At 44.8% G+C, this 27,850-nt stretch overlaps 1 protein-coding gene across 1 annotated transcript in view; it reads left to right on the top strand.

Annotated features, from left to right (window-relative positions):
* LOC132383104 (glycogen [starch] synthase, muscle-like) overlaps window positions 1-27,850 on the top strand; it is an 84,557-nt gene that overhangs the window by 35,915 nt on the left and 20,792 nt on the right. Inside the window, exons 9-12 of the mRNA XM_059953900.1 lie at window positions 9,426-9,485; window positions 13,492-13,570; window positions 14,373-14,486; window positions 21,408-21,534. Coding sequence (XP_059809883.1) covers window positions 9,426-9,485; window positions 13,492-13,570; window positions 14,373-14,486; window positions 21,408-21,534 — 380 coding nt within the window. The remainder of the gene's footprint in view (window positions 1-9,425; window positions 9,486-13,491; window positions 13,571-14,372; window positions 14,487-21,407; window positions 21,535-27,850) is intronic.

The raw sequence follows: 27,850 nt of genomic DNA, 5'->3' as shown, positions 1-27,850 counted from the left end.
GAGGCCCCGGTTAAGGAAAAAGTGAATAGTAGGTATAAGCAAGTAAGAAAAATTGAGGTGCTTTTGGAGTATAAGAAATACGAGAGAACATTTAAGAAAGTAATCAGGAGGATGGAAAGGAGACATGAGGTTGCGCTAGCAGACAAGGTGAAGGAGAATCCTAAGGGATGCTACAGAAAAGTTAGGAGCAAAAAGACTGTAAGGGACAAATTGGTCCTTTGGAAGATCAGAATGGTCATCCATGTGTGGAGCTAAAAGAAATGGGGGAGATCTAAAATGAGTTCTTGCATCTGTATTTACTCAAGAGATGGACACAGTCTATAGACGTGAGGCAAGCAACAGGGAGGTCACAGACTCATTACAGATCACGGAGGAGGAGGTTTTGGCTGTCCTGGGACAAATTGGGGTGGATAAATCCCCAAGGCCAGACAAGGTATTCCCTTGGACCCTGTGGGAGGCAAGTGCCAAAATTGCAAAGGCCATAGCAGAGATATTTAATTCTTTAATTCTTCCTTAGGTGACAGGTGAGGTGCCAGAGGTTTGAAGGATAGCCAATATTGTTCCAGTGTTTTAGAAACACTAAAAATAAACCAGGAAATTATAGGCTGGCATCAGTAGTGAGAAGGTTATTGGAAGGTAATTTAAGGGACCGGATATATAAGTATTTGAATATACATGAACTGATTAAGGATTGTCAGCATAGCTTCATGCCTGGTGGATCATGTCTAACCAATTTTATAGAGTTTTTCGAGCAAGTTACTGAGAAAGTTGATGAGGGAGAGTCAGTGTATGTTGTCTGCATGGATATCAGTGAGGCATTTGACAAGGTCCTGCTTGGGAGATTGGTTAAGAAGGTTCAGTCGCTCAGCATTCAAGATGAGCTAGTAAACTGGGTTAGTCATTGGCTTTGTGGGAGAAGCCAGAGGGGTAGTAGATGGTTGCCTCACTGACTGGAGGCATGTGACTAGTGGACGGCCGCAGGGGTCGGTGCTGTGTCCGTTGTTTGTCAACTATATCGACAATCTGGATGACAATTAGCAAATTTGCAAATGACACCAAGATTGGGGGTGTAGTGGACAATGAGGAAGGCTATCATGGCTTGCAGGGGGATCAGGGTCAGCTGGAAAAACGGGCTGAAGAATGGCAGGTGGAATATAATGTAGACAAGTGTGAGGAGTTGCACTTTGGTAGAACCAACCAGGGCAGGTCTTACACTGTGAACAGTAGGATTGTGGTAGAGTAAAGAGATATGGGAATACAGGTCCACAAATAATTGAAGGTAGCATCACAGGTAGATAGGGTTGTAAAGAAAACTTTTGGCACATTGGCCTTCATAAATCAAAGTATTGAGTACAGGAGTTGGTTAAGACATTGATTAGGCCTAATGTGAAGAACTGTGTGCAGTTTTGGTCACCTATCTACAGGAAAGATCTAAATAAGGGTGAAAGTGTACACAGAAAAATTACAAAGATGTTCCCGGGTCTGGAGGGCTTGAGTTACAGGAAAGATTGAATAGGTTAGGATTTTATCCTTTGGAATGTTGAAGATTGAGTGGAGATTTGATAGAGGTATATACTCAATTACACAGGGTATAGATAGGGTAAATGCAAGCAGGCTTTTTCCACTGAGGTTGGGTAGGATTGCAACCAGAGGTCATGGGTTAAGGGTGAAAGGTGAAAAGTTTAAAGGGAACGTGAGGGGAAGCTTGTTCACTCAGAGGGTCGTGAGAGTATGGGACAAGCTGCCAGCACAACTGGCGCATGCAAGCTCAATTTCGATCTTTAAGAGAAGTTTGGATAGGTACATGGATGGAAGAGGTATGGAGGACTATAGCCCTGGTGCTGGTTGATGGGAGTAGGCTGTTTAAATGGTTTGGTACTGACTAGATGGGCCAAAGGGCCAATTTCTGTGCTGTACTTTTCTATGACTCTGTGACTCGTTAGGGACATGTCATGGTTCCGGTTGGCCATTCCCCTTTAACACTTCTTTCTCCCTGATCATGCCCCAATTTCAGTCAATTGCTGCTAGTTACCCAATTACTGGGAAGCAAATACAATGACGACTCTATCACAGGTTGCCAGTTCATTGGTCAGTTCTCGTATGATACTTCGTTCCCTGTTCCGATTAGAACCGGTAGTTCTAAGTTCCGCTCTAGTTTCTAGAGAGTCCCTGTGAATCCCGTCTGCTTGTCAAGATCCTCTGGTTTCCTGCTCTACGTTCAGGTCTACGCCAGCCTCCCCAACTGAGTCGACGTGCCAGTGTCCCGCACTTGGGTTCTCCTCCGTCGCCCCCGTTTAATAGGACATCAGTATGGTCTTGCCAAGTCAAGTTTATTGTCACATGCACAGGTGCAATGAAAAATTTACTTGCAGCAGTGTTAAACCAGCATGTAACATCATATACGCAGCATTCACAAGAAAAAACAATTCTACATGATTTTTAAAAGAAGCAGTATAAAAGATGATTGATGAGGGCAGGGTAGTGGAGGTTGTATATATAGTATAGTAAAGTATTCAACAAGGTCCCTCGTTTATAGGCTGATCCAGAAGCTTAAGGTGCATGGGATCCACTGATGACTTGACCATCTGCACTTATATTGGCTTGGTCATACAAGTCAAAGGACAGTGGTGAAGGGCGCTTCTCTGACATGGAGGTCCAAGACCATTGGTATTCCACAATGGTCTGTGCTGGATCCTCAGCTTTTGGTGTTATACATAAATGGTTGTGTTGGAAACGTAGATCAGCTGTTCAGTAAGTTTGCAGACAACATAAAAATTGGTGCAGTTGTGAACAGTGAGGAAGGCTGTCAAAGATACAGTAGGTGTAAATCATTTGGAAATGGCAGATTGAGTATAATCTAGACAAGTATGAGGTGTTGCACTTTCGGAGGTCAGATGTAAGAGGAAAGGCAGGACCCTTTTTAGCTTTGCTGTACAGAGAAATCTGGGGTGCAGCTCCTCAGCTCCCTGACAGTGGCAACAAGAGTGGAGAGGGTGGTAAAAAGGCAAAGAGCATATTTGTTTTTATTGGCCATTGTTGCAGATGTGTAAAACTTTGGTTGGGTTATATCTGGGAGTATTGCATGCAGTTCTGGCTGCAGTATTACAGAGGAAATGGAGACTTTGGAGAGGAAACAGAAGAGGTTTGCCAGAACATGGCCTACATTAGAGGGCATGAGGTATAAGGAGAGGTTGAACAAACTTGGGTTGTTTTCCATGGAGCGGCAGAGGCTGAAGGGACATCTGACAGAGGTTTATAAGATTATGAGACAGATAGATAGGGTAAAGAGATTCTTTTACACAGAGATTTTTACCCAAATTCTTTTATGTCAGATAGTGACAGTCATAGCTTTAAGATGAAGAAGAAAGTTTAAAAGAGCTGTACGGGGCAAGTATTTTTTTAAAAGAGACAGTGATAGCTGCTGGATTGTGTTGCTGAGAAGATAGTGGAAGCAGATGCAATATTTAAGAGGCATTTAGACATGCACGTGAACAGACAAGGAAGATTTTTTATTTATTTATTGAGATATAGTGTGAAATAGGCCTTTCTGGACCTTTGAACTGTGCCATCCAGCAATTCCCCAATTTAATCATATGACAATCTACAATGACCAATTAACTCACCAACCGGTACGCCTTTGGAGTTTGGAAGGAAACTGGAACACCCGGGGGAAACCCACGCGGTCACGGGACAAACATACAAACTCCTCCCAGGTGGAAGCGGGAATCGAACCTGGGTCGCTAGTACTGCAAAGCATTGTACTGACCACTATACTACCACATAGTGGAGGTTTTAGTTTTAGGTCTGGAGTCAGGGTTTAAGGATGACCAGGAGAGTGTGCGTTTTGATGGTAGCAGAATGTGGAAGAGCTGTCAGACCACTGTGATCCTGGACAGGAATGTTTTGGAGGAACACGGAAGCTGTGTCGAGCCGGCTGATTGTGTCCAGGTCCCCTCCGAGGGGACAGTGACCATGTCGAACTGCCCATCATAAAGAAGATGCAGGACTACAAAGCAAAACGCTGAAGCTGCTGGCCAGTCAGAGAACCACAAAGCATAAGACATAGGAGCAAAATTAGGCCATTCAGCCCATCGTGTCTGCTCCACCATTCCATCATTATCCCTCTCAACCTCATTCTCCTGCCTTCTCCCTGTAACCTTTGCCGTAGTTGCTGATCAGAACCTATCAGCCTCTGCTTTAAGTTTATCAATGACCTGACTTCCACAACCATTGGTGGCAATGAATTCCACAGATTCACCACCCTCTGGCTAAAGATTTTTTTTCCCGCATTTCTCCTCAGAAGGGATGTCCTTCTATTCTAAAGTTGTGCCCTCTGGCCCTAAGCACTCCCAGTATAGAAAACATGCACTCCAAGCCCACTCTAGACCCTTCCATATTGAATAGGTTTCAAATTCAAAGTAAATTTATTAACACTATATGTCACCATGTTCTATCCTGAGATCCATTTTCCCATGAATAGTCACATTAAATACAAAGAAATGGTATGGAATCAATGAAAAACCACACCCAGCAAATATGGACGAACAACCCATGTGCAAAATAAAACAAATTGTGCAAATACCAAAAAGAGAATAATAATAAATAAATATTGGGAACGTGAGTTGTAGATTCCTTGAAAGTGAGTCATTTGTAGACTCAGTCCAGTGTAGGGATGAGTGAAGTATCCACTCTCATTCAAGAGCCAGAGAATTGAAGGGTAATAACTGTTCCTGAATCTGGTGGTGTGGGACCTAAGGCTCCTGTACCTCCTTCAACAAGAAGAGAACATGGCCTGGATGTTGGAGGGTCCTTGATGATGGATACTGCTTACCTGCAACAGTGCTTCTTGTAGATCTGCTCAATTATGGGGAGGGCTTTACCCATTTTGGACTGGGTTGTACCCACTACTGTTTGTAGGCTTTTCCTTTCATGGGCATTGGTGTTTCCACAGAAGGCTGTGATACAACCAGTCAGGATACTCTATAGAACTTTGTTGGAGTTCTAGAAGACTTGCCAAATCTTCACAAACTTCTAAGTAGAGGCACTACCATACCTACTTTGTAACAACACTTAGGTGAAAAAGGATGTTTCAGTAAGATCCCCTTCATTCTTCTAAACTCCAACAAGTACAGGCCCAGGGCCAACAAATGCTTCTCATAAATTAACCCTTTCATTCATCAGATCATTCTAACAGTAGGTCAGATTTACCGCTGGAAGCTCTTCAAACTTTATTTCATATTCAGGGTATTGGTTTACATACCTGCTTCTTATGTATCCCTGCACATAGAGATATTGAGGGGAATGAGCAGGTTGATTGGCCAAAAAAGCTGTCAACTGTGGATATAGACATTCCACTCAGCAAATCAGAAGCTAAGGGGTTGGTGGGGCTAAGAATTAGGGGATTATGGCAAAACTTGTGGGATAATGGGCATAAGGGGAAACATGTCTACAGAATACATAAAACTGTTGGGTCGATAGGAGAAGGGGTAAAACAAGAAGGGAAGGAATGTATTGACTCGACTTAGAATTGGGCATCCTATGCTTAATTATTCCTTGTATCTTGTTGGAAAACATCACACTAGGATGTATAGGTTTTTTTTATCATTATCAAACAGTTGAACAGGTTCTTTTTATAATGTGAAGCATATGAGGTTGAAAGAAATCAAATGCAGGATTCACTACTATCTTTGGAGGTTGATAGTTTTCATTTAAAGACCTCACTAAGTTACGGAAGTAATTCACAATATTGTCTTTCATTATTTACAATCTAAGGACTTTCTGGAATAATTTAGTTTTCATTTGATAAATAACTAGTAGGGGTTTTATTTCCCAACTCTCTACACCAGACTCCAGTCCAGTTGGTGGCGGTAATGCACCTTTAAATTGGACTGCCAACCACCATTAAAAGTCAGAAGAATAAGAAGGTCGAACTGCTGGTGAGTCAGTATCCTGACAAATACTACACCATGAAGACAAAATAACACTCCAAGTAACTCCACAAAAAGGTTATTTAAAAGCACAAGTCAGGAGATGGATACAAGCAAAATTTCCAAGTCACTGAATATATCTTGCAGTACAGTGAAGTCAACCATCAAGAATTGGAAAGAAAATGGCACAGCTGTAAATCTGCCTCGAGCAGGCCATCCTCAAAAACTGAATGACTGTGCAAGAAGGGGACCAGTGAGGGAGGACACAGAGAGGCCTATGACAACTCTGGAGGAGTTACAGGCTTCAGTGGCTGAGATGGGAGAGACTGCGCAGACAGCAACTGCCGGGTGCTTCACCAGTCGCAGCTTTATGGGAGAGTGGCAAAGAGAAAGCAAATTTTTTTTTAAAAAAACAGCTGACATGAGATCTCAGACAGAGTTTGCCAGAAGGTATGTGGGAGACTCTGAAGTCAGCTGGAAGAAGGTTCTATGGTCTGATGAAACCAAAATTGAGCTTTTGGGCCATCAGACTAAACGCTATATTTGGTGTAAGCCAAACACTGCACATCGTCAAAAACACACCATCCCTACCATGAAGCAGGGTAGTGGCTGCATCATGCTGTAGGGATGCTTCGATGCAGCAGGCCCTGGAAGGCTTGTGAAGGTAGAGGCCAAAATGAATGCAGCGAAATACAGGGAAATCCTGGAGGAAAACCTGATGCAGTCTGCAAGAGAACTGTGACCTGGGAGATTTGTTTTCCAGCAAGATAATGACCCCACACATAAAGCCAAAGCTACACAGGAATGGCTTAAAAACAGCAAAATTAATGTCCTGAAGTGGCCAAGTCAGAGTCCAGACCTCAATCCAATTGCAAATTTCTGGCTAGACTTGAAAAGTACTGTGTCCCATGCAATCTGACAGAGCTAGAACAGCTTTGTAAAGAAGAATGGGGGAAACTTGCAGTGTCCAGATGTACAAAGCAGATAGAGACCTATCCACACAGACTCAAGGCCAAAGGTGCATCTGCTAAATACTGTCTTGCAGGGGGAGAGTAATGGAATTGAATTGACTTTATTACTTATGTAACACACTGTAAGGTTTCACTGCTAAGGCTAATGTAATGGCTTCTCTGTAATGTTCCACTGCTAAGGAAATGGTTTCTCTGTAGCAGCAATGTTTGGGTTACGACTAGAGATAACGGGGCTTTGGAATGCAGAGGCTATCCAATGGGAGAAATGGTTTTTTTTTCTTGTGTGTCTGGGAGCCGGGTTTTTCATGGTTTTTCATCGGGGAGCGTTGAAGAGAGAGGACACGAATGGAGAGAGTCGGAAGACCACCAGGTGGAGTGGACTGAGGAGTGAGGGTTTGAGGGCCGGCTACGCTGAGGCCGACGGGAACAAATGAACGAACAGTGAGCTCCAACGATGCCCAACAGACTGTTCCATGAGAATGGGCCCTTTTCTTTTGTTTTGTTTCTTTACTAACCATATAGCCAGTTTAAGAATCATAAAGATCAATTGTTCAATCGCATATGGTGTACTGTTTGATATTTTGCGGTGTGGATTTGTAACTGGGCAACACATCACACAGCATCCACACAAACGAGGTTTCTCAGTTTGGCGGGGCCAGAAATTGTTTTCCCCGGACGAACACTTGGTGGCCGAGCCTGAGGGTTAAACATACATCCTTCATATACATGAGGAGTAAAAATCTTTATGTTATGTCTCTGTTCAAATGTGCAATTATAGTAATTTATAATAAATATTATATACAACAGGATAGTCAATATAACACAGAAATACAGTTTCGTCAGCATGAATTAATCAGTCTGATGGCCTGGTGGAAGAAGCTGTCCCGAAGCCTGTTGGTTCTAGCTTTTAAACTGCGGTACCATTTCTCGGATGGTAGCAGCTGGAATAGTTTGTGTTTGGGGTGACTCTGGTCCCCAATAATCCTTTGGACCCTTTTTACATAGTTGTCTTTGTAAATGTTCTGAATAATGGGAAGTTCGCAACTACAGATGTCCGTGCCACTCTCTGCAGAGTCCTGTGCCTGAGGGAAGTACAGTTCCCATACCAGGCAGTGATGCAGCCAGTCAGGATGCTCTCAATCGTGCCCCTGTAGAAAGTTCTTAGAATTTGGGGGCCCATACCAAATTTCTTCAACTGTCTGAAGTGAAAGAGGCGCTGTTGTGCATTTTTCACCACACAGCTGGTATGTATAGACCACATGAGATCCTTGGTGGTGTTTATACCGAGGAATTTAAAGCTGTTCACCCTCAGATCATTCGATGTCTATAGGGGTTAGCCTGTCCCCATTCCTCCTGTAGTCCACAACCAGCTCCTTTGTTTTTGCAACATTGAGGGAGAGGCTGTTTTCTTGACACCACTGTGTAGGGTGATGACTTCTTCTCTGTAGGCTGCCTCGTTATTATTTGAGATTAGGCCAGTCAGTGTAGTGTCGTCAGCAAATTTAATAAGCAGATTGGTGCTGTGGGTGACGACACAGTCATGGTATACAGAGAGTAAAGGAGGCTTGGGACACAGCCCTGAGGGGCACCTGTATTGAGGGGCAGAGGGGCAGAGGTGAGGGAGCCCATCCTTACAACCTGCCGGCAATCTGACAGGAAGTCCAGGATCCGGCTACGCAAGGTAAGGTGTTGTGGGCACATGGCCAAGTGGTTAAGGCTTTGGACTAGCGATCTGAAGGTCGTTAGTTTGAGCCTCAGCCGAGGCAGCGCGTGTGTGTCCTTGAGCAAGGCCCTTAACCACACAATGCTCTTGCACGTTTATAGCCCAGTGGTGGCGGTTGGTGCAGTACGGACAAGACAAGAAGGCCAAGGTCTCAAAGTTTCTTCCCCTGGATGGAATTATGGTATTGAATGCTGAACTGCAGTCCAAGAACAGCATAAGCATCCCTCTTCTCCAGATGTGTAAGGCCGGTGCATAGAACTGTGGCTATTGCATCGTCTGTCCATTGGCTGTGTCAGTAGGCGAATTGCAGGGGGTCCAGTGAGGGTGGCAGCAAGCTGCAGTTGTAGTCTTTGACCAGCCTCTCAAAGCATTTGCTTATTATTGAGGTGAGTGCGACAGGACATGTTACCTTGGTCTTTTTAGGTACAGGGACAATGGTGGATGTTTTGAAGCAGGTGGCCACTCTGTATTGGAAGAGGGAGAAGATTAAAAATCATACAATCAATTTTTTTTGTTTAATAATTGTAATCAATTTAGACAAATTTGTTTTTACTTTGACACCAAAGGGTATTTTCTGTTGCTCAGTGTCAAAAAAAAAGCCAAATTAAATCTGTTGTGATTCAATGTTGTAAAACAATAAAACATGAAAACTTCCAAGGGAGAATGAATACATTTTATAGGCATTCTACATACCTGTCCAACTGTCTTTAAATTACTGTAATCGTAGCCGCCTCTATCACTTCCATATACTGAGTATGGTCTGATCTACCACAGCTGGATAACTGTCTCTCCCTCCTCCTCCAGGGACACAGCAAATACAGTGAAGGAGAATTTTGGAAAGAAGTTGTACGAATCGCTGCTGGTGTAAGTACTGGCTGTTTTGGAGGGTCATTTTAGAGGTGGGGTGGTTGTGATCAGGGCACAGGGGAGCAAAAGTGACTCAGCCTGGGAAGATTTGCCAGCTATTCCTTGTCAATTCAAGTACTCATCCAGATTTTTGTATTTTATGTATGTGTGTTGATCTGTCTCCATCCAGCGAGTTTCAATCTGCATTCACCTCTTGGTAATTCTCCGACTTACTCTAACTTTCCTTCTTTTAAATGTAAGCTTATGCCCTGTACATAGAAAACACAGAAAACCTACAGGACAACACAGGCCCTTCAACCCACAAAGCTGTGCCGAACATGTCCTTACTTCAGAAATTACCTAGAGTTACCCACAGCCCTCTATTTTTCTGAGCCCCACGTACCTGTCCTGGAGTCTCTTAAAAGACCCTATCGTATCCACCTCCACCACTGTTGCCGGCAGCCCATTCCACGCACTTTCCACTCTCTGCATAAATAAATTAAAATTTAAAAAATATTAATTACCCCTGACATCTCCTCTGTAGCTACTTCCAAGCACCTTAAAACTATGCCCTCTCATGCTAGTCATTTCAGCCCTACGGAAAGCCTCTGACTATCCACACAATCAATGCCTCTCATCGTCTCATACACCTCTATCTGGTCACCTCTCATCCTCCATCGCTCCAAGGAAAAAAGGCCGAGTTCACTCAACCTATTCTCATAAGGCGCATATGGGGATGATTTCTCACTATCCATCCTATCTGTGCCCTGCATAATACTGACTACCTCTATGAGGAACCACCATCCCGCCCTCCCTCCTCCTCAACTCCAAGGAGAAACCTGGCCCATCCAGTCTCCCTTATTACTGAATGTTCCATCCCAGACAACATTCTGGCAAAACTCCGCAGCACCCTTTCCTGTACAACCATGTCCTTCCTCTGGAATGAGGATCAGCTCAAGCTGGACTTGGTGCAGATCGTGCTGCTGCCTATGTCAGAGGATTTGGTGCGCAAAGGCAGCGTGCAGTCTTGGTCGCTTTTCTTGTGATTGCAAGGCTCTTTTGGACATTGTTAATGTGAAATACTGCAATTCCGATTCACTGATTTATTGGCCTCAGTCATAGCGCGGACTAGGCCTCAAGCGGCAGTGTTCCTGTTTACAGCTGCCCGGGGGTGGGGGGGGGGCGGGTGGTTGGAGTTGTTGCGCTCCACTGTAGTGTCAGGGCCGGTGTGCTGCGACATCGAAGCTGGAGTCAATGAACCCCCCCCCCCCCCAGTGTTCACTCAACAGAAAACAAGCCATATTGTGTTCGACTGCAAACTGCTGCAACATTCATGGTCTTGGACTATGTTCTTTTTTCTGTGACTGTATTTTAGTGATATTTCATATGTTCTTGCTACCCTGTACGGTACTGTGCAAAAGTCTTAGACACGTATATATAGCCTAAGACACATATATATAGCTAGTATGCCTAAGACCTTTGCACAGTGCTGCATTTGTTAACGTGCAGCAGAGAGCCAGTTGGAGCAAAGGATGCTGGGAATGGTAAGGGTGGAGCAGCTTGGGAGGGGTGTGAGACAGGTGGTAGAGAAAGAGTGTTAGGGGTGTGATTGGTGATGTGGGTGCAGACCCCAGGCAAGGTTATTTGATTCCAAACAATTGGTTTATTGATCAATACAAAATGTCTCTCTGGTGCTTCCCTCTCGTAGCAGACTTGATGGGCTCAATGGCCTATTCTACTCCTGTGTCTGACGGTTTTACAGGTCTGGAATGAACTAATATCATGAATCATACAGAGATTATTATTCTCTGCACATGGTCGTAGGTAACCTGCATCATCCAGCTTTCAGTTATACATCACAGATGAGTAATCTCTTGATCAATGCACGGCGACATAGCTACCACCTGACATACATGGAATGACCTTTGCCCCCGGTCCGTATCCAATTAAAACAAAATAGGTGGAGCTAAGTTAAGCTTCTATTTTGAGATGGCTTTGGGCTTAGATCAAAACATCCTTAAAAGGCTTTTTGTCCTCTGAAGAGAAGTTAGTTTTTATAAAACTTATATTCAAAGGATCTGCCAATAATTAAAAGTTCTTGTATTTTTATTACTAATATTTCTATTTCTCTTGGCAAAAACCTGCTGTAAAGTTCTCAACTGTGGCTTAAGCAGTTAGAAAAATGAAGAGTGATCATCTATTTTACTCAAGTTTTTCATGCACTGGAATTACAGCCAACATTCTGAAGACAATAGTTAGTTAATGTTAATTTTATCGATTGAATTCCACACACATTTGTTGCAGCAGCAAGTCTAAGATGTCCATTCCAAGCGTGCTGTAGGTAAGTTGAAGAACAGACTATGGAAAGAATGGGGGGAGGGTGGGTGCTCAAACTCAGCAGGTCAGGCAGCGTCTATGGAGGTAGGATGGTGGGCGCTTCATGACTGCATCAGAACTGCACGGTGGTGATCCTCAGAATCAAGAATCTGGTCCAGTGTTCACCAAGTGGTGTGAGGTCCACAGGTGATCAGCCTGCCAAACTCAGTGGGGTGTTGCACTGGATCGTTGAGGAAAGTCTTTGTGGTTATGTTGGGACCAAGCAAATCAGCAGTGCAAGGTAGTTCATTTGTCACTTCTTATGACTGTTCAGTCTATCATACCTATGACAGCTTTCAGAGCAATCTCTCCTAACCTATTACATGTGCATATAAACACCATTTTGTGGACACCAGCAGATTTGGAAGGTGGGAGGAAATCAGTGCACCAGGGAGAAACCCATGTAGTGTGCAGACTCCACAGAGACAGCAGCTGAGGTCGGAATCCAGCCCAGGACTCTGGAGCTGTGGGACAGGCGCTCTTCCGACTGTACCATGGGCCACCCGACACGGTGGAATGCCCTACAAAGATACTGCTGTTGCATAACAACAAATTTCACGACGTATGCCAGCGACATTGCACAGAACTGTCAAACATGAATTTTCTTGAATCAAAGGATATTGATTTATTGTAGTTAACGCTGTCTGTATGGTGGGGATGGAGTAAATTGGACTGTAATGCTTTAATCAAGGAGCAGCTTCAGAACTGGCTGGTTTTCTTAAACCAAATCCATTTCCTTTTTTTAAAATTTTTATATGCGTTTCTACAGTACAACTACAAAGAAAACCATCAACAAAATGGAGATTAACACAGTGCAAAACAAATGTATCTAATTCATAACAATAAGGAAAAACGTCATTTCTTTAGATACATTCAAATTAGACATTTCATTAACCCTTTAATATCAAATTTACCTGAGATGCCCAAGAAAAACGTTGTGGACCTGTTCCTTTGTATTAATCCGCCGGATAAAGGCTTAATATCTTCTATTCGTGATAAGTTAGTGACCCTTTGATAAAATTAGAACCGCTTGGGAGCATGATTTAAATATTTCTTTACCTAATGCGGTCTGGGATTCAATTCTTAAATCAGTTAATTCAACCTCTTTATGCGCTCGCAACTGCCTTTTGCAGTTTAAGGTTGTACATATAGGGTCATATGTCTAAAACTAAATTATCGCAGTTTTATTCTGACATTAGTCCTGTTTGTGACAAGTGTAAATGTGGCGAGGCTTCTCTTATCCATATGTACTGGGCTTGTCCTAGTTTAGAGAAATTTCGGAGAGAAGTTTTTTCATTTTTATCCCATATTCTTAATTACCACTTAGAACCTAATCCTCTGATTGCCCTTTTTGGTACCTTGGGTGAGGCAGACATGCATTTGAGTCCAGCTAAATGTCGAACATTATCTTTTGCCTCTCTTTTGGCCAGACGCTTAGTTCTCCTCAGGTGGAGAGATGTTGCCCCCCCCCCCCACTCATGTTCAATGGCTTAATGATATTATGTCCTGTTTAGACCTTGAAAAGATTCATTATTCACTTCTCAATTTGGGCATAAGGTTTCATAAGGTGTGGGGATCTTTTCTTGAATATTTTCATAACTCCCCTTTAGATTAAGTTTAAACCAAATCCATTTCTGTTCGAGTGCAGGGGGGAGTTACCAAATATGAGCAGACTGATTGACCAGGAAGACATCACCATAATGAAAAGGGCATTGTTTTCTACCCAGGTGAGAGTGCTCCACTCAAAGGTAAGGGGAGGGAGTGAACTGGGCAGCCTGGGGAGCCTCAATGGGTGGATGAAACTTGCCTTGGGATATACCTGCTATGGATGGAGAATAAACTAGAGCAATTACTGTGGCATGTCAAACTGGTGGGTGAACTATCAGTTTTTGTTGTACTGCAGGTCGAGCTCTTTATTGGGGACATGCTTGGCAGGCGGAGGGTGTTGATGCTTTTCTGCAGAAGTGGGTGGGGGTGAGGGATGGTTGTTGCTTTGCTGCTTGTGAATGGGAGGGGGAGTCAGGGGGCTTTGGGGTTCTAACATTTCAACTGTCACTCATTCTTTGGGGCACTCTTCTGTTTTCGTGGGTGTCTGCAAAGAGCAAGAATTTCAGGATGTGTATTGCATACATTTATCTGATATGAAATCAAACTATTAAATGCCAGCATCAGACTCTACTGAGTCCTGGCCCAAGGGATTTATCGGGTGGGCAGCAGAAAAGAGTCAGGACATTCCCAAAACCTCATTGGAAAAGGTGATCTTCCCACCAAATTGTGGGAATCCCTGGCTCTCAACTACAGAGGCGTATTCAGGATGGTCCTGAGCACCAAGTCCATGTGTTATGGGCACACAGACGCTCTGGGGAATAGAGTGAAGGAAGTACATCTCTGACCCAAAAGAGACAGAACAAATCCTCCTCAATCCAGGGGGGCTGTGGCCGCCTCTCCCCGGAGAGTTACTGTTTTATATTTTGCTTCTGCCAAACCTGAAGGTGTCAGCTGTGAATCTAATCTCTTTGTACTCTCCAGCGACACTCGCTGCCTCCCGTCTGCACTCACAACATGTTGGACGACGCCACTGACCCGATCCTGAACACCATTCGACGCATCGGTTTGTTTAACCACCCCAACGACCGGGTGAAGGTGAGAACCCTGGCTGGCACTGACCGACTCTCCATCAGCTCGGCCTTCACAGCACAGAATGACTGAGTGAATATTCTTCGGTTTTCTGTAAGGGAAGTAAAATGGCAGTGGAGAGTGGAAGGTGGAAGAGACATGCTCTTCCTGATTCATAGAAACATAGAACACTACAGCACAGAAACAGGCCATTCGGCCAGTCTAGTCCATGCAGAACATTGACGCTGGCTAGCCCCATCAGCCTGAACTCAGACCATAAGACATAGGAGCAGAATGAGGCCATTTGGCTCATTGAGTCTGCTGAGCCATTCAATCACAGTTGATCCTTTTTTCCCTTCCCCAGCCCCACATAGCCCTAAACATCCTTGCCATCTATGTAGCACCTATCCAAATTTCTCCCAAATGTTGAAATTGAACCCACATCCACCACTTCCACTGGTAGCTTATTCCACACACACTCACCACTCTCCGATTGAAGAAGATCTCCCTCATGTTCCCCTTAAACGTTTCACCTTTCACACTTAAGCCATGACTTCTATTTCTAGTCTCACCTAACCTCAATAGAAAAAGCCTGATTTCATTTACCCTATCTATATCCTTAATTTTGTATGCCTCTATCAAATCTCCCCTCATTCTCCTATGCTCCAGGGAATAAAGTCCTAATCTATTCAACCTTTCACTATAAGTTAGGTCCTCAATTCCCGGTAAAATCCTTGTAAATTTTCTCAGCACTTTTTTCATCTTATTGTTATTTTTCCTGTAGGTGATAAGGACTGCACACAATACTCCAAATTAGCCCTCACCAACATCTTGTGCAACTTCAGGATAACATCCCTACTCCCGTACCCAACACTTTGATTTATGAAGACCAAAGAGCCAAAAGCTCTATTTGCAACCTTATCTACCTGTGATACCACTTTTAAGGAACTGTGGATCTGTACTCCCAAATCCCTCTGTTCTACCACACCCCTTTTTGCCCTACCACTCCCTTTGTAAGCCCTACCCTAGTTAGTCCTCCCAAAGCACAACACCTCATACTCGTATCTGTATTAAGTTCATCTGTCATTGTTCAGCCCATTTTTTTCCCAGCTGGTCCAGATCTTGCTTCAAGCTTTGATAATCTTCCTCACTCTCCATTGCACCTCCAATCTCAGTGTCATCTGCAAATTTGCTAATCCACATTATCATCCAGATCATGATTGTAGATGACAAACAACAACAGATCCAGCACTGATCCCTGTGGCATTCCACTCGTGTCAAGCCTCCAGTAGAGAGGCAACATCTACTACCACTCTCTGGTTTCTCCCACTAAGCCAATTTCTAACACAATTTCCTATCTCATCCTGAACGCCAAGCAATGAATCTTCTTGACTAACCTCCCAGGCGGGACCTTGTCAAAGGCCTTGCTAAAATCCATCTAGACTGCATCCATTGCCTTTCCTGACACTTCCTCAAAAAACCTCTGGAAGAGTGCTTAGACATGATCTGCCATGCACAAATTCATGTTGGCTATCCCTAATCAGTCTCTGTTTATCCAAATAATTGTTTATCTGGTCCCTTAGGACATCTTCTAATAACTTACCCAATACTGCTGTCAAGCTCATTGGTCTATAATTTCCCAGCTTATTCTTAGAGCCATTCTTAAACAACTAAACTCCAATCCTCCAGTACCTCACCTATGGCAACAGACATTTTAAATACCTCTGCCAGCACTCCTACAATTTCTGTACTAGCCTCCCATAAGTTTGAAGGGAACACGTTGTCAATTATCCATCCTAATTTCCCTCAGCGCAGCAAACACCTCTTCCTCTGTAATCCATATAAGGTCCATTGTCTCATTACTATTTTGCCTCACTTCTATAAACTGCATGTCTGTTTCCTGTGTAACTACAGATGCAATAAGTCATTTGAGATCTTCCCCATCTCTTTTGGCTCCATGCATAGATGGCTACTCTGATTTTCAAAAGGACCAATTTTGTCTCTTGCTATATTTTTATAATATATCTATAGAAGCCCTATGAATTCTCTTTCACTTTATCTGCGAGAGCAACATTGTGCCTTGTTTTTATCCTTCTGATTTCCTTCTTAAATGAATTTCTTGTTCTCCTCCTCAGGTTCCCCATTTGCTCCTTCCTGCCTTTACTTTTTAACCAGGGCCTCACTATCTCCTGAAACTCAAGATTCCCCAAACCTCTTCTCTTTGCCTGTGCTTTTACAACTTTCCCAGGATGCAATCTGTCCCGATCCACACTTGCCAGACCCTTTCTGATATCATCAAAATTGGCTTTTCTCAATTTAGACTCTCAACCTGAAGACCAGATCGTCCTTCTTTATAATTATGGTGAAACTAATGGCATTGTGATCACTAAATTAAAAGTGTTTCCTTACGCACACTTATGTCGCCTGCCCTGTCTAGGAGGTCCAGTATCAACTCTGTCTAGTTGAAACCTCAAAAGTTTGATTAAGGAAACTTTCCTGAACGTATTTGACAAACTCTATCCCATCCAGCCCATTTACAGTTTGGGAGTCCCAGTCAATACATGAAAAGTTAAGATCTCTTTCTATCATAACCTCATGTTTCTTGTAGCAGTCTGCGCTCTCTCTACAAATCTGCTCCAATAAATCTCGCTGACTATTGGGTCATCTGGAATATAATCCTATTAACATGGTTATCTCTTTCTTCTTCTTCACTTCCACCCATATAGCCCAGTAGTGCCTGCACTCCCCCTTCCCACTCTACCATGTCTAAAACAAGGGAACCCTGAAAAATTGAGCTGCCAGTCCTGCCCCGTCTGCACAAGTCTCACTAATGACATCAGTGTCATAATGCTGATCCATTCTCTAAGATCATCCGCCTTTTCTACAATACTCTTTGCATTGAAATAGATGCAGTTCAGAGTCCACTGTACTGAACCATTTGATTCCTGTCTTTGTATGAAGACTTAACATCTTTTCCCACAGCCACTCCACTATCTGCTCTGGTATTCTGCTTTCCATCCCCCTGCAAATCTAGTTTATACCAACAAGTGCAGCGCTAGCAAACCTACCCGTGAGGATATTTGCCCTTCGCTGGTTCAAGTGCAAACTGTCTCTTCTGTAAAGGTCCCACCTTCCCTGGAAGAGAGCCCAGTAATCCAAAAGTCTGAAGCCCTCCCTCCTGCACCAACTCCTAAGCTACATTGAATTGTACTATCCTCCTATTTCTGGCCTCCCTAGCATGTGCTATGGGTAACAATCCTGAGATCACAGCCCTGGAGGTCTGACCTTTATCTTTGCACTTAAACTTTATCTAAACTCTTTTTCTAAGACCTCGGCACCCTTCTTACCCACATCATTGTTACTGACATTGTCCGCTGTTCACCCTCCAACTTAAGAACATTATGGACTTAATCGAGGTGTCTCTGATTCTAGCCCTTGAGAAGCAACATACTATCCAGGAATCTTGTTCTCATCCACAGAACCTCCTGTCTATTCCCCTAACCAATGAATCCCCCATCACTACAGCTCGCCTCCTCTCCTTGTACCCCCATCCCCCACCTTCTCTTCTGAGCCACAGAGCCAGATTCAGTGCCAGAGATCTGGCCTTCGTGGCTTTTGTCTGCTTCTCAACAGTCTCCAAAGTGGTATGCCTCCTATTGAGTGGAATGGCCACATGGGTATCCCCTATCCCCTCTCCCCCTTCTGATAGTCAGCCGTTTACCTGTGTCCTGCACCTTAGGTGTACCTACCTTCCTGTATTGCCTGTCAACCTATCCCTTTGCCTCCCAAATGATCTCATGTTCATCCAGCTCTAGTTCCAATTCCGTAACAAGGTCTGTACGAAGCTGCAGCTGGATGCACGTCTTGTCCGTCTAGTCAGTCATCAGGGACACTGGAGGTCTCCCTGCTTTCCCACATTCCCCAAGAGGAGCATTCCACTATCCAGCCTGGCATCCCCCACTGCTCTGGCTGTGCAATGAAATAAAGAAAAATTAAACGAAGAAATCTACTGAGAGTCGTCATCTTTCCTCGCCGTTGCCTCAATGAGCCAAAGCCTGAACTTCCCACTCTAACACTAGCCCACTCCCACTATGACCGCTCCCACAATTATCTCTCCACTTAAACCTGATTTCTTATTGTTGGCCCTTGCCAAGTGCCTCATTACCCCATGATATGTGGCGCATTGACTGTCCCAGCTGCTCCTGCTTGCTTCTTTTTCAAATCTCGCTCCCACTGTACACAATCCAACAACTCCCCATGACCTGTGGCATCAGAGTGTCTGAGCCTCCCCCATTCACTTTTTTTTCCCAATGTCTCTCCTGCACAATCCACAGGCACTCAGTGATCTGTCGTGTGCAGAATGACCTCTGCCCTGGAATATTCTGGAATATGGGTCAGAAGATAGACGCAGTCTGTGAGTTGTGCCTAATTCCTGACAGTCACCTCACTTCAAAGTGCAACATGCAGTAGGCATGCAAATCAGTGAAACTGCAGGTGCTGGAAATCTCAGAGAAAATCACAATATGCAGGAGATACTCGGTAGGGCAGGCAGCATCTGTGGGAAGAGACACAGTTAACCCTTTGTCAGAGCTCGTTAAGTAGCAGGGAGGGTGGGGGAGGTGGCGTTGCTGAGAGGGTGAAACTGGGGTGACGTGTGGGTGAGCTGTAACCAAGGTTACCCAGTCAGGGACTGAATGGGAACAGTTAAGAGAACGAGAAAAGAGACAAAAGAACGTGAGAGTTGTGAGATGGAGAGCAGGAAGACATGTCCAATCTGATCACAGCTGTTTTGTGGTGAACATCTCTCAAATGGGGTTACTGGCTCTGGCCGTGGAGATCAACCCCAGAATGTTACACATTTAATAAAGGGGTCAGTCTGTAAGTGGGATCTGATACATATTTGGTGGGTTCTGGTGGCTGACTGTTGCTGATTGGCGCCCTTTTGGAAGTGAGATGCTGATTGGTGGGTTCTGGTGGCTGACTGTTGCTGATTGGTGCCCTTTTGGAAGTGAGATGCTGATTGGTGGGTTCTGGTGGCTGACTGTTGCTGATTGGTGCCCTTTTGGAAGTGAGATGCTGATTGGTGGGATTCAAATCCTGCAGGCTGCAATGATGAGATGTTGTTCCTCAAGCTTGCATTGGGCCTCATTGAACTGAAAGAAGAGAGAACGTCAAGGGTGAGTGAGGTTTTCGATTATGGTCGAAAACCAGCAGTCTGATGTCTGTTTTGCTGTCGTCCAGGTGCTCAAAAGCCAAGTAGAGAGCCAGTGAGGTTGAGTTCACTGAAGACCTGTTGTGGCAATAGATACTTTGCTGCAGGTCCAGACGCTTGCTCAGGCAGGAGTTAATTCAAGCCGTGATCAACCTCTCAAAGCATCACCCTCTCTAAATTTGGGTTTTCTAGTCTAATGGAGGTCACAATGTGAGCACTGAATGCAGTAAAATAGAGCGAAGAAAGGGAAGTTAATACTGCCAAACCTGAAATGACTGTGTTGGATGGAATGAGCTGAAAGGATGGGTGTTGCATTTTCTGCAGTTGTGTAGGGAAGTGCTGTGCTATGGGGAGTGGTTGGTGGGGATGGAAGAGTGGACCAGGGAGCTGCAAAGGGAGTGATCTGAATGATGAAAGGGAAGAAGAAGGGCTGCTATGATAGCGGAATCTTGTTGGAGGTGACGGAAATTGTGAAGGAGGATATGTGGAATAGCATAGCTAGAAACTTCTTCAGATCAATGAGTATTACAACCAAGTACAGCATCCACACCAAAGTGAAGCTGTACCAGCTCTGGTTCTGTCCACACTCTTGTATGGGTCAGAATGCCAGCACATAACATAGAGTGACCTTGTCAAGCTGTCATCATTCCACACCATGATCCTCTGGAAGATCCTCCGTAATTTCTGGCCAAGAAAGATCTCCAACCACACCCTCCTACTTCAATGTTACCAAGAGGGCACGGCCACAATCTTCATGAAGAAACATTGGAGATGGATTGGGCAAGTGATGAGAAGAGATGCCAACTCCATCATCGCTTCTTTGGACCCCTGGGGGGCAGAGGAAACGCGGGAGACCGAAGACAACTTGACACCGTACTGTAGAAGTATAAATGAGTACCATGAACCACACTTAGAGAACAAAAGAGAAGATGGACAAGGACAGACAGAGATGGGGGACCTTCATTGCTGCCCTAAATGCCGGTGGTGTAACAGGCAGTAACTAACTAACTAATGTGTGGAGGCTGGTGGGGGTCCAGGAAAAGGAGAAGTGAGATTGGAGGTGTTGGAAATGGTTGAGATGCAGATAAGAACTCTCTCCACTATGCTAGAAGGAAGACATAGTTCAGGAAGGAGGACAATTTCACTGAGGCATCTGTGCAATACATCTTCTGATAAAAGCAGATGTGACAGGGATAGAGGAACTGAGAGAATGGAATTGTTCTTAGTGGAGGCGGTGTGGGAGGAAATAAAGTCAAGGTACTTTGTGGGAGCTATGTGGGCTTGCTGAGGATATTGTTAGCTAGCCCATGAGTGGAGACAGAGAAAGGGGAGTAGTTGGGGATGAACTGTGTGAAGGATCGAGTGGGGAATTAGGATGCAAAAGTGATGAAAATATTGAGATCCGCATGAGTGCAGGGAACAACAATGGAGTTGCGTGAGGGGACCCAGGTAGGAGTGAAACAAAAACCCTTCTCTATCTACCTAGCAAGACGTACACAGCTTGGGCCAGGTGACTGCCCTGTAGCTGTGCCCATCTGGAGGGCCTGTACTGAGAAAGCTACATTGTCCAAGGGGCAGGGTTTGAGGTCAGAGGGTTCGGTGTGGGGCAAAGAGAAAATCCACCGATCTTTCTTTCCCTCTGTGCCACTCTCCCAGCGTATATCATTTCCTCTGCATTCTGGAGGATGGCTTTTCACTTTGGGAGGAGCAAAAGTAACAAGGCTTGTGTTGTCCAGGTGATCTTCCATCCAGAGTTCCTGTCATCCACCAGCCCACTGCTTCCACTTGACTACGAGGAGTTTGTACGTGGGTGTCATTTGGGAGTCTTCCCCTCGTACTATGAGCCTTGGGGTTACACGCCAGGTGAGTGAAGGAATCACACTCACACTTGAAACCAGGTGGAGTGGATGTATCTGAGCAAGCGGACTGAACTTATTCCCTCTCTACAGAATGTCTATATCTTGCCTTTTCCTGCACCTATCTAAGAACCTCTTGAATGCCTCATTTGTATTGCCTCCTGCATCCTCCCAGCAGAATATTCAAGACACCCACCCAACTCTGTGTAGACAACTTGCCTGCTCATTCTCCCCGAACTTGCCTTTCCCACCACTCGGCCATATTTTCAATCTCCCACCTATATAATTTGTCACCACCTTTTTAAGCAAACTTAAATATGGCCTTGGAGCTGTGCTTAGCCCCACAGTCATTAGTATAAAGAGAGTAGAGCCTCGTGGTGCACCTGTGCTGGTGGAGATCGTGGAAGAGATTTCATTGCCAATCTGAACTGACTGGGGTCTGCAAGTGAGGAAATCCAGGATCCATTTTACAAGGAGGTATTGAAGCCAAGGTCTTGGAACTTATAGATTAGTTTTGAGGGGATGATTGTATTGAATGCTGAGCTGTAGTCGATAAAGGGCATCTTGACGTATGCACCTCTGCTGTCCAGATGTCCCAGGGTTGAGTGAAGAGCCAATGAGATGGCATTTGCTGTTGACCTGTTGTGCCAATAGACAAATTGGAGTGGATCCAACTCACGTCTCAGGCAAGAGTTGATATTTTTCATCGTCAACCTCTCAAAACACTTCATAACTGTGGATGTAAGTGCTGTTGACAATAGTCATTGAGGCAAGTTTCCACATTCTTCTTCAAGTGGGGTACCTCATACTGCTGAGACGAGAGGTTAAAGATACCGATGAACAGTCCAGCCATTTGATCAGCCAGGTACCCTATCTGAGCTGGTTCCTTTCCAAGGGTTCACCCTCCTGAAGGATGCTCTCATGTCAATCTCAGAGACTGAAGTCACAGGGTCACTGGGGGCTGTGAGAGTTCAGGAAGGTTCCTCCATGTTTTGATGATCAAAGTGAGCATGGAAGGTATTGAGCTCATCTGGAAGCAAACCCTGTTGTCTCCTATGTTGCTTGGTGCCACTTTGTACTAGATAATAGCATTGAAGCCCTGCCACAGCTGTCAACTACCCACCAGTGGCTCATGTTTGATCCGGAATTGCCACTTCACAGGTGAGATGGCTTTCCAGAGACCGTACCTAGACTTGGACCCCCAAGATCTTCTGCACATCATTAATGAGCATCATGCCATTATCAGTGTGAACTCCTGAAGTTCAACATTTCACACTCGCCAATTAAGGATTGCTGACTGCCACAGGAACCAGGCTGCTGACAAAGATAATGGGTCATATTGACCTAGCTAGTGGATAAGGCATCAGTCTAGTGATCTGAAGGTCACTGATTCGAGTCTCAGCTGAGGCAGCGTGTTGTGTTCTTGAGCAAGGCACTTAACCACACATTGCCCTGAGACGACACCGGTGCCAAGCTGCTTGGTTCCTAGCGCCCTTCCCTTGGACAACATCGGTGGCATGGACAGGGGAAGGCTTGCAGCATGAGCAACTGCCGGTCTCCCATACAATCCTGCCCAGGCCTGCGCCCTGGAAACCTTTCCAAGGCGCAAATCCATGGTCTCACAAGACTAACGGATACCTATTTATTTGACTTAGCTACTGCACAGGCCAAAGGTAACTTCTAATGAGTGCAGCAAAGCACTCCTGTTTGCATAGATGGTCTAAATAAACAGATGACTGAAGGAGTCTTTTCAAACCACACTTCCCTCTTCTGGCTTAATGCGGTAACTCCCCTGTCCCTGATTAATTGTGATTAATGTGAAGTCTCGTTCCTTTGGGGTGTGCCTCCTGTTTCAGGTTGCAGGGGGAGTTCTTTTATATCAATGTCTTATAATTCAATTATTTCCCCTCTTTATTTCACCCTTGGTCCCTTATTTGAATTACATTTAAATTTATTTTAAATTATTTGAATAGCAAGGTCAATGTAAATTTATTACCAAAGTACCTACAGTATATGTTGGCATATACTACCTCGAAATTCATTTTCTTGAAGGCATTTACAAGAAAGTAAAGAAATATAGTAGAACTTAAGAAAAGCTGGATATAAAGACTGACAAAAAACCAATGTGAAAGAGAATACAAATTGTAGAAATAATAAATATTTAAATATTAACAACCATAGGAGTTGTAGAGTTCCTGAAAGTGAGTCTGTGGGCTATGGAGTAGTTCAGAGTTGATGTGAGTGAAGTTATCCATGTCAGTTCAGGAGCCTGATGAGTGTAGGGTAATAACTGTTCCTGAACTTGGTGGTGTGAGATCTAAGACTCCTGGACCTCCTTCCCAATGGGAGCAGTGAGCACAGAGCGTGACATGGATGGTGGGGGTCCTTGATAACGGATGCTGCTTTCTTGTGACAGCACTCCTTGTAAATGTGTTCAATAGTGCCAATTGTGGTTGACTGGGCTGAATCTGCCGCTTGCTGTAGACTTTTCTGTTCCTGTGCATTGGTGTTTCCATACAAGGCTGTGAAGCAAACGGTAAGGATACTCTCCACAGTGCACCTATAGAAGATAGTCAAAACCTTTAGGTGGCATGCTGAACCTACACAAAGTTTTAATAAGGTTAAGGCATTATTGTGCCTTCCTTGGGATGGCACAAGTGCTGGTACCGGATCCGATCCTCTGATATGACAACAGCAAGGTATTTAAGGTTAGAACAGCGGGCTAAGCACACAGGCTTGTGGTGCACCTGTGCTGATGGTTATTGTGGGGGAGACGTTACTAATCCGTCCCGACTGAGATCTGTGGGTGATTACATCAGGGATCCAGTTGCACAGAAGAACAGACAGGGTGTTGGAGCATGCCTTTCAGCCCACCAATACTGTGCTGACCACATTCCCCCATCCTGGTGGTTGTCTGTTGTATCCCACAATGACAGGATTCCTTTGGGGGGGAGTTTTTAAAGTGGAAAAGCCATTGCATTGGGGCAGTTCCGCTCTCTCGACCTCGGAAGTCCGGGTCCAGTGGTATGAGTAGTCATCACAACTGGGGTCTTGCTTTGTTGTGGTGGATGACCATGACGCCTTCTGTGCCTTGTCCTGCTCTCCGCTCTCCACAGAGCAATACAGAACCATCTTCTTGGCCGTTTGGATCTCCCTGTTGATCTCATCCACTCAGTCCGCCGGAGCTGACTTCGCATGCTAGGGCAGGCATGTCCCTGCCTCACAGAGGTATGAGGATCCCCAGCTACCCTCACCTGGTTTAACGTGCCTGTCGAAGCAGTGTGCCGGAGTGTGGCCGCTGTCGAATGCTAACAGCTACTGGGAGCCATGGGTGAGAGCTGTGTCCAGTGGGGACCAAAAGTCAGTGAGATGCCCTAGAATAGACACGACAAGTCTTTCACCAGAGGTGCTACCACTCCCTGGACACCCCACACACCCAAAACCCCCATCGTACATCCATCCCAACTTCCTTTCTCCCCACATTCTCACTGTAAATTCAACCCCTCACCTACACACCAGGGGCTATTACAGAGACCGATGAACTTGCTAACTCGCATGTCTTTGGAATGTTGGAGGCAACTTGATCACCAGTGGAAACCCACATGGTCACAGGGAGAACACGTAAAGTCACAACAGTTAGCACCATAGGACAGGATTGAACCTGAGTCCCTGGCACAGAGAGGCTACAGCTTTACCAGCTGTGACACCCCATTCTCATTACAACAGCATGCCAGTCCTCTTCAATAACCTTAGAAAAGGGCATTAGAAGCAGGAGCGGGTCATATGCTCCTCGAGCATTTTCTATCTTTCTGGAAGATCGTCACTCATTCAACATTTGTCCTTCAGTCTACTTTCTTGTCTCATCCTCTTAACCCTCAATTTTCCTATGGTCCTAACATCTTCAGTATTTCCTAACATCTTCGGTGTTAGCCGTGAGCCATTCGGAGAGGAGAAGTCGAGGCCGAGGAGTTTTGATGCCCTTACCACTGGCCGGAGTGCGAAGTTGGATCACTCTGGGTGCTGAGCTGATTTGGAGAAAATGAGAGTGGCTTTGGGCTGGATGGTGAAATCTGGGCCTGGAGCGAGTTGCCTTTTGCTGCAGTGGCGCCCAGGTCCTAGTATGAGGTACTATACGCAGTTTAGACAATTTAAACGCTGGTTCAGATAGACTGGAAAGACAAGATGTCAGGATCAGAGGCGAGAGCTCGCTCGCTCTCTCATGATGTTCATTCCTCTCTCTGTGGTGCTGAGGCTATGAGGACTACCCTGGCTGTTGTGCTCCATACCTGCTAATATGATGAACTGATACCAAGGCTTTGGGCCTACATTGGGCTGTTCTGGGGTTCGGATCTAAGGACTCATTTTGGTTTGGAATGTTGTTCCTTGCTTCTGTTGTTTGCATGATTTGTGGGTTTTTTTCCTTTTCTCCGTGTTTTGGGTGTTAGTCTTTATTTTGTTTTTCAAATTAGGTCCTTTCAGGTTTCTTACTTTGTGACAAACAAGTCTCCAGGTTGTACAATTTATGCATTCTTTGATATTAAATGTACTTTGAAACGAATGCACGGCACAATTTCCATTTACGGCATCACAAACTCTTTGCCATCCTTGTGACTGGGACTGGGTGAATGGTGACAAGGTAGCATAGTGGTTAGTACGATGCTTTACAGTACCAATGGCCCAGGTTCAGTTCCCACCTCTGCCTGTAAGGACTTTGTACATTCTCCCCTTGACTGCGAGGGCTTCCTCGTGTGGTGGGTTAATTGGTCATTGTCATTGTGATTAAACTTGGGTTAACTCGTGGGTGGTGGGCACTGGATGGTGCGACTCAAAGGTCCGGAAGACCTATTCTGCACTGTAGCTCAATAAATAAGTACTGGGAGTACTTCCTAAGTACCTCCTTTCAGCTTAAGGTCCACATTCTCTATGTGGATCTGCTGTTCAGGCTTCGTCACCTAGACAGTTCTCTGTCCTAACACAGGCTTCCTAATATCCCAATGCTCATTCCCCAGCAAAGGCTCATGTTATTATTAAAAGGAGCTGGTTGGCAAGATTGATTCTGCAATGATATTCAGGCCCTTAGACAAAGATGGAGACTGGCTACAGACAATGGACTGAGCTCCAGAAATTTCCATCTGTTTGGGATGGATGAGCTTCCCGCACATAGTACAACTGCTCTGTATAGTGATACAGGTCTGGAAGTCAATAGGTTAAACAGGCTTAGGGTATGTTCTCTGGAGTGGTGTAGGCTCAGGGGCATCTTGATAAAATTATAAAATGACGAGAGGCACAGGGAGGGTAGATGGTCTTTTTTCGAGGGTGGAAATGTTGAATATTGGAAGACAAAAGTTTGAGGTGATGGGAGAAGGTTTTAAGGGTGAGCTTTTTTGTACAGAGAGAAGTACGTGCCTGGAACACTGACTGAGGAGGTTGCTAAAGCAGATTTCAGAACAATGGTTAAGAGGCATTGAGACTTACACATGAACATGCAGGGAATGGAGGGATATAGCAGGCAGATGGGGTTAGTTCAGCATGGCATCATGGTTGGCACAGGTGTGGTGGGAAGAAAGGCATGTTCCAGTGCTGTACAGGAGCCTCATGGCCCACACCACCAGATTCAGGAACAGTTATTACCCCTCAACCATCAGGCTCCTTATCCACAGGGGATAACTTCACTCACCCCATCACTAAAATACTCCCACAACCTATGGACTCACTTTCAAGGACTCTTCATCTCATGTTCTCTATTTATTGCTTATTTATTTATTATTATTATTTCTGCTTTTTGTATTCTGGCTGAATGCTCTGGTCAGAATCAGAATTGGGTTTATAATCACCAGCATGTGTCGTGAGTTTTGTTACGTTAGCAGCAGCAGTTCAATGCAATAAACAATGTAGAATAATAATAATAAATATATCAATTACAGTATACTTGTATTGAATAGATTAAAATCGTGCAAAAAACAGAAATTATATATATTTTTTTAAAGTGAGGTAGCATTCACGGGACCAATGTCCATTTAGGAATCAGATGGCAGAGGGGAAGAAGCTGTTCCAGAATCTCTGAGTGTGTGCCTTCAGGCTTCTGTACCTCTTACCTGGTGGTAACAATGAGAAAAGGGCATGCGCTGGCTGCTGAGGGTCCTTAATAATGGACTCTGCCTTTCTGAGACATCGCTCTTTGAAGATGTCCTGGGTACTTTGTAGGCTAGTACTCAAGATGGAGCCGACTAAATTTACAACCCTCTGCAGCTTCTTTCGGTCCTGTGCGGTAACCCCTCCATACCAGACAGTGATGCAGCCTGTCAGAATGTTTTCCAATGGTA

The sequence above is a fragment of the Hypanus sabinus genome, chromosome 29 (genome assembly GCF_030144855.1).
Source record: "Hypanus sabinus isolate sHypSab1 chromosome 29, sHypSab1.hap1, whole genome shotgun sequence".
In the NCBI taxonomy this organism is placed as follows: domain Eukaryota; kingdom Metazoa; phylum Chordata; class Chondrichthyes; order Myliobatiformes; family Dasyatidae; genus Hypanus; species Hypanus sabinus.
The sequence above is the reverse complement of the archived record's forward strand: the minus strand, read 5'-3'. Positions and strand labels throughout refer to the sequence as shown.